The 14,408-nt window shown below is 31.6% G+C and overlaps 1 protein-coding gene across 2 annotated transcripts in view; it reads right to left on the reverse strand.

Annotated features, from left to right (window-relative positions):
• Positions 1 to 1,571: 1,571 nt before the first annotated feature.
• Positions 1,572 to 14,408, reverse strand: part of LOC127720711 (uncharacterized) — a 42,256-nt gene continuing 29,419 nt past the window's right edge. Inside the window, exons 11-13 of one of the 2 annotated variants that reach the window (XM_052227470.1) lie at positions 14,322 to 14,372; positions 5,029 to 5,085; positions 1,572 to 3,111 (exon numbers count right to left, since the gene is read on the reverse strand). In XM_052227470.1, the coding sequence (XP_052083430.1) occupies positions 3,029 to 3,111; positions 5,029 to 5,085; positions 14,322 to 14,372 (191 nt within the window). In that variant the 3' untranslated portion in view covers positions 1,572 to 3,028. The remainder of the gene's footprint in view (positions 3,112 to 5,028; positions 5,086 to 14,321; positions 14,373 to 14,408) is intronic. The other variant, XM_052227471.1, reaches the window with a different exon arrangement.

The raw sequence follows: 14,408 nt of genomic DNA on the forward strand, positions 1-14,408 counted from the left end.
AATTTACTAGTAACTTAATTGACTAAACGGTATACTAAGGTACATTTCGATAACAAGACAGTCGACATGTCTGCACAAATTTAACAATTGTACAGATTTTGAATGCCTCTTAATATGTGACTTTACATATTTTAAAACCCCCCTTTAGCAAATAATTGATTTGCATACCTATCATGGACCAAAAACTGTCCTATCATCTTTTTTATACTACCCATTGTAACTTTTTTTTTTGAAGAATTTGTGCGATTTCTTTTATATATTTTGTTATAAAACATTTTTGTTACCCCACCACATTATATATGTGCCTGTTCCCAGAAAAAGAGCCTGTAATTTAGCGGTTGTCGTAAGTTTCTGTCTGTCATATTTGTATTTCGTTAGGTGTTTTTCATTCAATAGGCAGTTAGTTTTCTCGTTTGAATTGTTTTACATTTTGTGATGTCGGAACTTTTTATGACTTACTATGATATGAGTTTTGATTATTGTTGAAGGCCATATGGTGACTCAAAGTTGCTTACATTCTTTTGTGATTTGCTGATATCCTGCAATAGAGATTTAAAAGGAGCTTCTCGGGAACAATGAAAAGAAGCTAGCATAATCATTCAACTACACGGTCGTTTTTATAGATGATTTTGCTCTCACAAAATAATGCAAAGCTTGGTGACCATATTTTAAATGCATATATCTTATCGAATTTGAAATATGGGGTACCACAGAATACAGTTAAGTCTGTCTCAAATTGTGTCTTACATCTAGATATTTACAATTAAGAACAAACTTTACAACAAGAGAAATTATGTCAGCTTCCCAATTGTTAACTTTCCATTTTCATGTAGCAACATTCCAGCAGCGCCTGTTAATAGTGTAGCGTCTCATAGTTGACACGATATTCCAGAGTTTGCTCTTCCTAACATCATTTCTATGATAGAGAGTAAGTACTTACAAGGAAGCTATTTAATCATGGATTCAGTGGTAAAGTTTAAGGCATTCCTTCTAAAGTCTAACTAAAGCCATCACTGGTTGTCGACCGTTATGGAATACCTTTGACACATATGACCAAGAATATGTTCCAAAACTCGTTACCACAACCCCGTCCTCTTTTCTGTGATTGTGACATCACCGAATGTAACTTGTCACAGGATTTGTACTTACATAAACGGCACGACACGAGCCACATGAGGAGCAGGAACTAACCTTTCGAAATAACCTGAGTTCACCCCTGGTTTTTCGTTGGGTTCGTGTTACTCAGTGTTTAGTTTTCTATGTTGTGTATTTTGAACTTGTTTTTCTTGTTGTGTTATTTCGTTTTTTTGCCATGGCGTTGTCAGTTTGTCTTCCACGTACGAGTATTATTTGTCACCTTGGTATCTTCCGCCTTTTTTTTATACTTCAAAACTCATTCTTACTTTTCAAATTTCTTAGAGTTGTCTTTGATTTGTATAGATATCGATATGGTGGTAGCGCGGAGAGTTAATGGGACCATGAAATCAACTGAAGTAGTAACCTAGTAGTTTGCTCAACAAAGAAAAGAATGCCAGAAGGCTTTATGTGTATATTATAAAAATAAAGCAAAATAGTATTTGTATACTTTTTATTTGTGCTATAGGATAAATCTACTTTTTGTTTTGTTAATTCTACTTTCGCCATGTCTCCACATGTTACCTTGAAAAACATGATAAATAGAAAACAAATGAAACCATTTAACAAAATTTCATCAAACCCAATGGACGATTGTTCTTCGTTTCGATTGTTACTGATCCATTACTCTTCTTGAAACTTTGTATGTTCACGGCCTTTTACTCAACATTGTCGCAATGTACCTTGTAATTGTCTAGTTCAAAGCAGGGGTTCTTTGTTCGACAGTAAAACGTAATCGACACTATTTGAATCTTACAGTCACTATAACAAATTGGTTGACCGATACAATATGTCTGTGTCTTATCTCTACAGCAATATGTTTTCGCAGTCACAAATCTTTAGATGACAGAAAAGTCGGCTGACGTGTATTTTAACTGCTCGTACCCTATTCCCCTTTTGTGACATTTTGACATAGTGTGGATTTGTATTGCGAGTGATGCAGGCATCTTATCCTGTCGACAAACCTGACTCGCTCCTTTAGGAGTTCATGCGATTCCATCTGTTTTTTTTTTGGTTGTTTTTTTACCTTGATTTGTCTTTTCAATCAATTTTGATATTTTCTATTTAAAACATCAATGAAGTATGTATATTTGTGCCTTGATTTATAGCTCTTTGTAGTCGTCCAAGTAAAAAAACCAGGTATATGCGTACATGTATGTTGATTACCGAATTACCGAATAACAAATTGTTTACTTAATTTGAGATCTTGATAATTTTTGTTTCGTTTGTACTCTAAATTTTGTATATTTGATGAGTTTATTTAAATCAAATGAAGCAATGGGATTTCTGCAATTACAACAATTAATTATTTACTCTCGTATTTACAATTAAATACAATACACAACTATATTTCAATAAATACTATCGCTAACAGTTAACAACAGATTATCTACTAATTAACACAAATGAACTATTATCTAACTGTCTACTCTCTTGCAACCATTGGTAGCTATACTGAGCAGGTTTTAATGTTGATGACACATGATCCAGTTTTGAAAATGGGAAGTTTGGGCGCACGTTAATCTTGTTAAACCCACCAAAACGATGTGCCTGCACCAAGTCTGGTAATCTTGATTATACATACTGTTTCCAATTATGATTGGTACTTCCTGTAATCTTGCTATGCGTTATTACATGGTTAACTGTTAAAACTATGAACTATATGTGATTATTCAAACATTCCTTCTGTTTTTCGTAAAATTATCGTAAGCAATACAAGGGAACCTGCAACAAAATAGATCTAATAAAAGAAAGCAAACAACATAAGCGCTAAAAACGTTCTTGTTCCAGTATGGCATAATCAACAAAATTGTAAAAAACAGTTTCAAACGTTTTCAATCGAATGCTGGACTTGTAACGTTTGCATGACACAACGTTGTAGGATGATTGGTGTTCAGAATCCGTTGTTTCCATTCATGTTGAATGTATAGGTTTCAATTGAACTTGGTAATTCTTCTGTTGCCAAACTATCAAAGACTGTAATTAATACATAAGAGAATTAGTAAAAACAAATAAAAATTCTATCAATTATGTTAGCGAAACAATAAGTTGTCAAACAATTAGTCAAATGAATTGAATTTCGAAAAAATTGGTATCGGCAATATTTTAAGCAACATTTGTTATTATTGATGTCTGTCCATTCATGGCAAACCACATTGAATTAATTGGCTTTGCATTGAATCATAGAGAAGATCTCTTATCGATTTGTTTTCTAAAATCATGTGATTAAATTTGATGACACTCAAATTTTGCAGATTCTGAATAAACCTGCAAGCGGCAATGCATGACACGCATAATCATCATGTCTCAATTCATGATTACAGATTAAAGATTAAAACTCCTAAACAGTAACATTGAATCCGTATTCCCATAAAGTCAATTAGAGCATATTGCCAACACATGTGTTTATAATAGTAGATATTGTTCCATCCATCGTAAGTTTCAATAAACCATAAAACTAGTACCATTACCACCTTTTTCGTATTTTAGTAACAAGGATAGTGATAGAAGGGTGTTTATGTTGTTTTTCGAGGGATAGAGAACCTTAACTTATCCAATTACATGTCTGTAATTTTGCCTTGTTTCTTTGAATCGGTCTTCAATATGTCTAAAAATTACCGAACTCAAGTGTAAAGTGAACAAGGGAGAAGTCCATAAAACATGACGAAATCAAACGCTCAACTATATCATCCGACGGGACATATGGGAAATAACTGTCGTATTCCCGACTTAGTACAAGCATCTTCCGAAGAAAATGGTGGATTAAACCGGTTTTTATGACCTCCCAAATGCATAACGGTTGTTCTGCGGTTTTCATGTTGTGTCGACTATTATATTATTATGCATTTCTCTGTGATGAATGTTCTTGCGCGTGTTTGTGCTGTATTTCTGTCACGTAGTGTTGTCATTTTAGCAATATATTTTAACATTGACATAAAGCTGGAGGTTTGGCTAGCCATTAAACCAGGTTTAACCCACCATTTGTTCTTAAAATGTCCTGTACCAAGTCAGAAATATGGCAGTTATCAAATAGTTTCTATGTATGTTGGTGCTTGTTTTTGTTGCACTTCAGTGTTCCTGTTGTTCCTTTGTTTTCCTCTTATAGTTGATGTGTTTTCCTCGGTTTAAGTTTGTAACCCGGATTTGTTTTCTCTTAATCGATTTATGACTTTGGAACAGCGGTATACTACTGTTGCCTTTATTTGTTTATAGTTCCGTTACATTGCAAAATTGGGTGAGCTACCCAAACAGACATAATTGGTTAACGTGACAATAATTGGGATCCAGAAGCCCAAACTGTGCTAAACATATATATTACAGACTTACAACTGGAATCAACCTTCTTAGTACAACTGTTCCTCTATCGCTTATACAATTAAAAAAGATGGACGGAAAATACCAAAGGATAGGCTAACAAGTAAAGGTTTACAGTATAGGTAAATGTGTATATAAAGAAGTACATATATTAAGATGACATAAACCAGTTCTCGTCAAGAATATGATATAACTCACAATACGTATCTTTAATATGATTAAAAGAAGTAGTCCTAAAAAGTTAGTTTGTGATATGATATAAAGCAGTGGTCCAAAAAAAAGAATCTAGAATATGATAACAATTAGTGATAAAAAAATGTATATAATATGATTAAAAGTAGTGGTCCAAAAATTTAGTCTGTTTCATAATTTAAAAAAAAAAGTCCAAATAAGAGATTATGTAATATAATTAAAATTAGTGGTTCACAAAATGACAGAAAAAAAACCTGCTTAAGAAGGTTAAGACAAATTGTTCTCTTGAGCCAACAAGATATAATTAAAACAAGAAAACAATAAAACAACTCTGGCATTCATCAGAAAATATTACGACTAGATACAGAAAAATGCATGTCAACTTACCAGGGGAGTGCATAGTGATAAAGCTTCCGGACATTGGATCATTATTGTCCATGGCGTCTAATAATAAAATATTATTGCATTATGAAACGATTGATGTCTTTATATTTGAAAAAAGGCTTAACAAATATCAGTTTACATATGTTTGTCATAAGAGTTATACTTTGCTCTTTGTATGATCATATTTTTAAGCTTTCTTATGGTATGAGTTTTCGTGTGTTCATATGAGAGTAAAGTACTCATAAGCATATTTTAAGCCGTCAGCATTGCTCATAAGCAATAAAGATAAAAACAACTATTTTCGTTCTATTTTCGAAATTGCAAGCATTGTTATGACATTTGGAATACAAGGGTCCATATCCAGAGGTAAAAAAATAGTTTACCAATGTACGAACAAATCGCGTATATCGATTAAAAAGTGATAAATCAAAGTTACAAAAAATACCACCTACTATAAATATGAATTATGAATTTAACATATAAGAGAGGTATTACATCCAATTAAATTTTACCGTGTACAATATACTTTTAACATGTAATAATTTCTTATATCATCTCTTACCTTATTAGTAAGAGAAGTATGCTCGAATTTACTTTTTGCTGATTAATATTTCTGTAGGTGTTTTATATGTAGTATTTTAACAAAAGAGTTTGTATTAAAACAAAAGACACAACTATCATATAGTGTGCATCGTAGTGTTCTTTTCCTATTGTTCAAAATCAATCAGTAGTATATGTATGTTTCTTTCTATTAACTGTAACATGTCAAAAATTACATTCGAAATTTTTTAGTTATCTCTCTTTGTATAGAGTTCAGCAATTGAAGTTTTGTAATATGTCAAAAACTACATTAGAAGTTTTTGAGTTATCTCTCTTTGTATAGAGTTCAGCAATTGAAGTAAAATTTGGAAATTAAATAAAATTAAGAAAAAACAGAAAAGATAATTTTTATATTAGCATTTATATATTTTATTAAATCATATTTATGATACAGTTTGATTATTTTGTCCAAATATTATTTAAAGGTATTTCAAAATATTATTTACTTCATTCTAGTAATTAGTGTACAGGTAAAAACTGTTCACTACATTGTATGTTTTTACTATTGATAAATAACTGATCGACAGGTGTAGTTGTGTCTCAGTTTTGTGAACAAGAATATTTGAAGATTTAAGGTTGGTGTATTTTGTAAATATTTATAATGATTTTGAATATGACTGTTTTATATAAAAGAGTTTTATAAAATACAAAAAGAACAAAAATATGACATGTGCATGTAAATAACATTCTATATTTTTATCTGAAGTTTTGCAAATGCAAATATGATTTCGAAATTTGTATAATCATTTGAAAAATATAATTATAGTTTTATTGAACTAATTGATAGGCATTGTTGAGAAATATTTATACTATGAAAGATTTGTTTTACATTTTAAATATAAAAGGTTCTGATAAAGTCAATATTGTTCACAGGTAGATCTATGTGTTTTTCCTACTAGAGGATGATATTTTGAGGTGAAATTGTCTACCATTTCCTTATTTAGGGTATGTATATTGAATTGTAATTATGTGCCCTTGATTGATATTATGATTATGTTTAGTTAATTTTTGATATTTCTAATTGAAACATTATTGATTATTCATAAAAAAAATGTTGTTTACTTTGAAGACTTTCTCTTGTGTTCATATTTTGATTTGAGAAATGTTAAGAATTGTAATATTCAGAAAGGGAGATAATCGTGTTCTTATAGCTTTTATATAGCTTTGGATAAATTAATAGTTCTGATGTATTTAATTGATATTTGAAAAAGCAATCTTTATTTCAAGTTAAATTTAATTGAATTTATATCTGCATATTAATAGACTTATGATGTTTTGTGTTTTTCCATTTTTTTCACAAATATTGAACTATTCAGCGTTGCCAATAATTAATGTTATTTTTCGATATATGAATAATGTGAATATATGAATACAGTACAATAAATTCATGAACCTTACATTTGTGCTTTCGTAAGCCAAGTTTATCGTTTTCGGAGGTTACAAAAATGGCGTCGTCGACAGGATCACTATATATATATATAAAAAATTGGCAACGTTGGTTAGACAATATTTTCTAGGGGTTAAAGTGCTAGATATTACAAGCAAGATGGAAACTAAAGAAGAAAAGTTACAGAAAGAGGTAGACGAATTGAGTAAGAAATTATACCATATGCACAAAGAAAAAGGTGAAAACTTACAATTAAAGCAACAATTAGAACATAATAACAAAATCATTGAACAATTACAAAAATCAACAAAAACTGTATATGTTGCAAAAGAGAGACCGTTTACAAAATTATCCGGTAAAAGGCCCGAAAAAGACAAAGATCCGATAATAAGTGATTGGTTGGAAGATGCCCGAGAACATCTCGTTACAATACCAGACGAAAAAGCCAAAATTGACTTTCTTATGCAAAATCTAATATCTCCAGCTAAAGATGAGATAAGACTAAGACCGTTATTAGAAAGAGATTCTGCTGATAAAATTTTGCTTTTGATTCATAGTATTTATGATGGTGATGATTCCGTTAGTCAATTACAACAACTGTTTTTTCAAAGAAATCAAAAAGATGATGAAACTTTGCAAGACTATTCTTTGAATCTGATGAAAATATTTGACCAAATAAACAAGCGAGATAACACAGTTTTGGGTGATAAAGATAAAGTTCTTAAAGATCGATTTATTGAAGGTATTAAAGAACCACACTTGAAACGAGAAGTAAAACGATTCAGTTATGAGCACAAAACAATGAAATTTCTTGAGTTTAGACAAGAAGTGCTACTTTGGGTGAATGAAAATACACAAAGTTGGAAAGTAAAACTACAAATGCAAGATGCCGAAGTTGTTAGCAATCAAGCAATAAATTCATGAACCTTACATTTGTGCTTTCGTAAGCCAAGTTTATCGTTTTCGGAGGTTACAAAAATGGCGTCGTCGACAGGATAAAATCTGAACACACATCGAAAGACAATTCCGAAATATTAAAACTTCTCACAAAACAACAGGAAATGTTAGAAAAACAACAACAGCAAATTGATAGGTTGTCTAATGTTAAAAACTATAGTGATTCAACAAACAATGATGTATATAATAGCCATAAACCAATTATTTGTTATAATTGTGGTGGTAAGGGTCATAAACGTCCGGAATGTCCATCAGTTTTTCAAGCACAAAGAAGTGACGAAGATACACAGAAAACACATACGCGTGGACAGTTTAGAGGTAGAGGAAGAGGTTATCGTGGTAGATATAACCAAAGAGGTAACAGATATCAAGGTCGAGGAGCTGTTGTTCCTAGTGACTCAGAAGAGGTAAAAGAGTAGCTTCTACTGCGGTGAGTCGATCAGTAGAAGATACTACAGTACAAGTAGACTCCAATTCATTTCAAAGTAATATTTTTAAAAACATTGCTAGTAAAAGTCCAGAGACAGAAATTGTTGTTGAAAATCAACCAGTTATAGCACTTATAGATACTGGTTCCCAGGTTTCAACAGTTACTGAAACATATTTTAATACATTATTAGAAACGAAACCAATACTACATGATATAACAAGATGGATGAAAGTCACTGGAGCCAATGATTTACCTATCCCATATTTAGGTTATATTGAACTTAACATTTCAGTAGTGAAAACAATGATTCCGAATGTTGGTTTTCTTGTTGTGAAAGACACTGATAACAATAGTAAAAGTAGATTACCATTTTTACTAGGAAGCAATTTTTTTATGAAGATGAAAGAAACCTTAGAAGTTTATAATGAAACTGAAAAAAACACTCTTATTGGGAAGCAATTGTCAGGTATCTTAACTTTATACAATAATTCTTTTGACTGTGAAATAGATTCTCCAAAGATATCTTTTGTTAAGATAGCAGGTAGCAGTCCAGTACATATACCTGGAAATTCAATGAAGACAGTTATGTGTACAACCAGACAAAAAGACAATAATGAAAAGCATTGTGCAGTTGTTCAGTCATTACAAGGTAACCAAGGCTCTTTACCAAGAAACATTATGGTAGTTGATAGTTATGCTGAGATAAGTCAAGGAACAGTACCGGTACGTATGATTAATATAGGATTAGAAGATGTATGGATTAATCAGAAAACAAGAGTTGGTACATTACATTCAGCTTCACTAATACACGAGGTGTCACAGGACAATATTGACATTGATATAGATGAGACTCAAATTAACGTTCAAATAAAGAAAATAGATATTGCTGTTTGTAAGCAAGCTACAACAAATATAGAGAACAATAAGAAAATACAATTGAATGACCTCGACATAGAACAGGAAAACCTTACGCATGAACAAATAGAAAAAGTTAAAGACTTGTTAAACAAGAATACCGATATATTTTGTAAAAATGATTTAGATTTAGGATACACAGACATTGTAAAGCACAGAATTCTTACGACAGACGAGAAACCAATTGCGATTCCGCATAGACGTATTCCGCCTAATCAAATGGAAGAAGTTAGAGCACATATCAAACAATTGTTAAATCAAAATATTATTCGTAAGAGTTGTAGTCCTTATGCTGCGCCCGTAGTAATAGTCCGTAAGCATGACAAGTCTATTAGGCTGTGTGTTGACTATAGATTATTGAATAAAAAGACAATACGCGACGCTTATCCACTTCCAAGGATCGAAGAGGCATTAGACACTTTGCACGGAACAAAATTTTATACAACGTTAGATTTATCCCAAGGTTATTATCAAGTGGCGACCGATGAAAGGGATATTCATAAGACTGCATTTCGTGTTGGAACGGGAGGTCTTTATGAGTACCTAAGAATGCCGATGGGACTTTCTAATAGTGCGGCTACATTTCAAAAAATAATGGAAGCATGTTTCAATGACAAAAATTTTGAAATATTACTAATTTATTTAGATGATATTCTTATCTTTTCAAAGACAGTAGAAGAACAGTTAGAACGCCTGGAGTTTGTGTTTCAGCGACTAAGACAGCATGGTTTGAAATTAAAATTGTCTAAATGTCATTTCTTCAAGAAGGAGGTAAGATACTTAGGACACGTTATTTCACAAGATGGCATTAAAACAAACCCAGACAAAACAAAATCAATTCAAGATTGGAAAGTACCTACCACTGAAAAAGAACTCCGATCATTTCTAGGACTATGCAGTTACTATAGGAAGTTTGTTCCAAAATTCAGTAAGATAGCTGCTCCGTTACATTCACTCATTACAAAAACAAATGGAAAGAAGGGAAAATCAAAACAATTGAAGTTACTAAGCGCTAAAGAGTTTCAAGAAAAATGGGATGCGAAATGTTTAGAGTCGTTTGAAGAGTTAAAACAGAAATTAGTAAGTTCGCCTATTTTAGGTTTTCCTGATTTCAAAAAAGCCATTTCGTTTAGAAACCGATGCGTGTATAGAAGGTTTAGGCGCTGTTCTATCGCAAGAACAAGAACAAGGAACTGTTGTCATAGCGTATGCATCACGCAGCTTACATCCGAATGAAAAGAATATGGATAACTATAGTTCGATGAAACTTGAAATGTTGGCTCTAAAATGGGCTGTGACCGAAAAATTCAGAGACTATTTGATAGGAAGTAAATTTATAGTTTATACTGATAACAATCCTTTGTGTTACCTGCAAACTGCAAAACTGGGTGCGACTGAAATGAGATGGGTTTCTCAACTTGCACAATTTGACTTCGAGGTCAAATATAGATCAGGACGATCTAATGTCAATGCAGATGTATTGAGCAGGAATCCATTAGATGTTGAGACAAATATCAGACAAATAGTACAAAGTTCTTCTTTAAACAAATTGCGAGAGTGTAAAAACAACAATGTACAACACATGCATATCAACCAAATAAATTTGACTGATCAAATAGAGACAATGTCAACATTTCCAGAGTATACTGTAGATGAAATAAAACAATTACAAAGTAGTGATAATGTTCTCTCTGTTGTTTTAAATTTTGTAGAGCAGGGTAAACTGACTACACAGATGCTGATGAAACAAACGAAACCAGTGAAGAAGTTACTGAGGAAATTTGATTCATTGGTGATAGACAATGGTATTTTATACAGAAAAATCAGTGACATAGAATGTGGTGAGAGTAAACAGTTAGTAATACCAGAAACATTGAAACACTACGTTCTTGAAACACTACACAATTTATCCGGACACCAAGGTACAGAACGAACATTAGCGCTATTGCATAAACGATGTTACTGGTCAGATATGATAAACGATGTAAAACATTGGATAAAAACATGTGAACGTTGTTTAGTTGCTAAAAATCCTTTACCAAAAGTTCGTCCATCAATGGGTTCGTTAATAGCATGTAAACCATTAGATATTCTAGCTATGGATTTTACAGTTTTGGAGAAATCTTCAGATGGTAGAGAAAACGTTTTAGTACTAACTGATGTGTTTACTAAATTTACACAAGCATTTCCGACGAGAGACCAGAAAGCAACAACTGTCGCTAAAGTTTTGGTTAAGGATTGGTTTTTGAAACTAGGGATACCAAAACGGTTACACAGTGATCAGGGTAGGAATTTTGAGGGTGTAGTGATACGTGAACTCTGTAGAATATATGACATTAAAAAATCACGGACAACACCGTACAAACCAGAAGGAAACGCCCAAACTGAGAGATTTAATAGGACAATGCATGACAGATTAAGAACATTAATGCCAGAAAAGAAAGCTAAATGGCCTGAGTATCTGCCAGAACTAACTTTCATGTACAATGCAACACCGCATTCTTCAACTGGATATACTCCATATTTCCTGATGTTTGGTCATGAGCCAAGACTCCCTATTGACAATCTTTTTCATAATGATATGACGGAAATAGACACCGATTTAGATATTTATTTAGCTAATCATCAAAAGCGAATGACTGAAGCCTTGAAGACAGCTAATGAGAACATTCACAAGAAAGCGAGTGAAAGACAAGAAGTTATGAATAGAGGAACAGATGACAAGTCTATAGAAATTGGTTCGAACATCTTATTGAAGAAACATGTACAGGGACGAAACAAAATGCAGGACAATTGGCATCCAACACCGTACAGAGTTGTTCACCGTTTTAAAGACAATGTGTATGGGATTCAGTTAGCGGATGGTAGTGGTCCCGTTAGGAATGTCACTAGAAGAGAAATATGTGACACAGGAAAATTAGACATGATGCAAAACTCAAGTTCAGATATTACTGAGGACAGTAATTCGAGTTTTGGAGGATGGAATGTGACCATTGTTGACCCGATTCCGTTACCAATTCAAATAGAACATCAGGAATCTGGCGAAGATGAACAAGATGTTACAACAGCTAGCATAGATATGACACCACCGGTAGATGATGACAATTCAAGAAGGAGATCAAAACGAACAAACGCTGGAAAACATTCAAATCCTTTTAACTTGCCAACGTCTGTCTTGTTAAAAGAAGCATCTGTTCATGCAAACATAGAACCAGTGAAATTTGAACAATTGGGTGAAGCAATTGCTGCATTAGGAACTAGTCTTGGACAGAGTTTAGGACAAACGCTCCAAGAAGGATGGTTAAAGCATAATATGTCAAACAATTAGATTTATGTTGAAAAATGTTAATTTTGAGAGAAAGAATATTTTATTTGTATAGTCAAACGATCACAATATTTTTATGCTAGATCATTATAATAACAAAGATAATGATATTGAATATGTAGTTGTGTATTTTTATATTGTTTGTTGAGGGCAACAAAAAGAAAACTAGGCAGATTTGTAACATGTCAAAAATTACATTCGAAATTTTTTAGTTATCTCTCTTTGTATAGAGTTCAGCAATTGAAGTTTTGTAATATGTCAAAAACTACATTAGAAGTTTTTGAGTTATCTCTCTTTGTATAGAGTTCAGCAATTGAAGTAAAATTTGGAAATTAAATAAAATTAAGAAAAAACAGAAAAGATAATTTTTATATTAGCATTTATATATTTTATTAAATCATATTTATGATACAGTTTGATTATTTTGTCCAAATATTATTTAAAGGTATTTCAAAATATTATTTACTTCATTCTAGTAATTAGTGTACAGGTAAAAACTGTTCACTACATTGTATGTTTTTACTATTGATAAATAACTGATCGACAGGTGTAGTTGTGTCTCAGTTTTGTGAACAAGAATATTTGAAGATTTAAGGTTGGTGTATTTTGTAAATATTTATAATGATTTTGAATATGACTGTTTTATATAAAAGAGTTTTATAAAATACAAAAAGAACAAAAATATGACATGTGCATGTAAATAACATTCTATATTTTTATCTGAAGTTTTGCAAATGCAAATATGATTTCGAAATTTGTATAATCATTTGAAAAATATAATTATAGTTTTATTGAACTAATTGATAGGCATTGTTGAGAAATATTTATACTATGAAAGATTTGTTTTACATTTTAAATATAAAAGGTTCTGATAAAGTCAATATTGTTCACAGGTAGATCTATGTGTTTTTCCTACTAGAGGATGATATTTTGAGGTGAAATTGTCTACCATTTCCTTATTTAGGGTATGTATATTGAATTGTAATTATGTGCCCTTGATTGATATTATGATTATGTTTAGTTAATTTTTGATATTTCTAATTGAAACATTATTGATTATTCATAAAAAAAATGTTGTTTACTTTGAAGACTTTCTCTTGTGTTCATATTTTGATTTGAGAAATGTTAAGAATTGTAATATTCAGAAAGGGAGATAATCGTGTTCTTATAGCTTTTATATAGCTTTGGATAAATTAATAGTTCTGATGTATTTAATTGATATTTGAAAAAGCAATCTTTATTTCAAGTTAAATTTAATTGAATTTATATCTGCATATTAATAGACTTATGATGTTTTGTGTTTTTCCATTTTTTTCACAAATATTGAACTATTCAGCGTTGCCAATAATTAATGTTATTTTTCGATATATGAATAATGTGAATATATGAATACAGTACAATAAATTCATGAACCTTACATTTGTGCTTTCGTAAGCCAAGTTTATCGTTTTCGGAGGTTACAAAAAATATACATAAGTGTTGAGCGCTCACAAACATGTGTGTAGCTCAGCCATATTCTTGTGTGCCTGTCCAAAGTCAAGAGCCTGAAAATCAGTTGTTGCCGGTCTTTTAAGGGCTGTTGTCATCAAAATGTTCGTTTCAGATCAAAATTGATTTACTATTGACATGTCTTTTTTTTATACTGATTAAAAGTATAGAATCAAAACTATATATAGACTTACAGTTTAAAATGCTAGACTTGTATCCACTTGAATAGCTGTCATTGGCAGGTTCTGTTAATTATGGAAATAGCATATAAATATACTGAA

This window comes from Mytilus californianus, unplaced genomic scaffold (genome assembly GCF_021869535.1).
Source record: "Mytilus californianus isolate M0D057914Y unplaced genomic scaffold, xbMytCali1.0.p SCAF_11, whole genome shotgun sequence".
Taxonomy (NCBI): domain Eukaryota; kingdom Metazoa; phylum Mollusca; class Bivalvia; order Mytilida; family Mytilidae; genus Mytilus; species Mytilus californianus.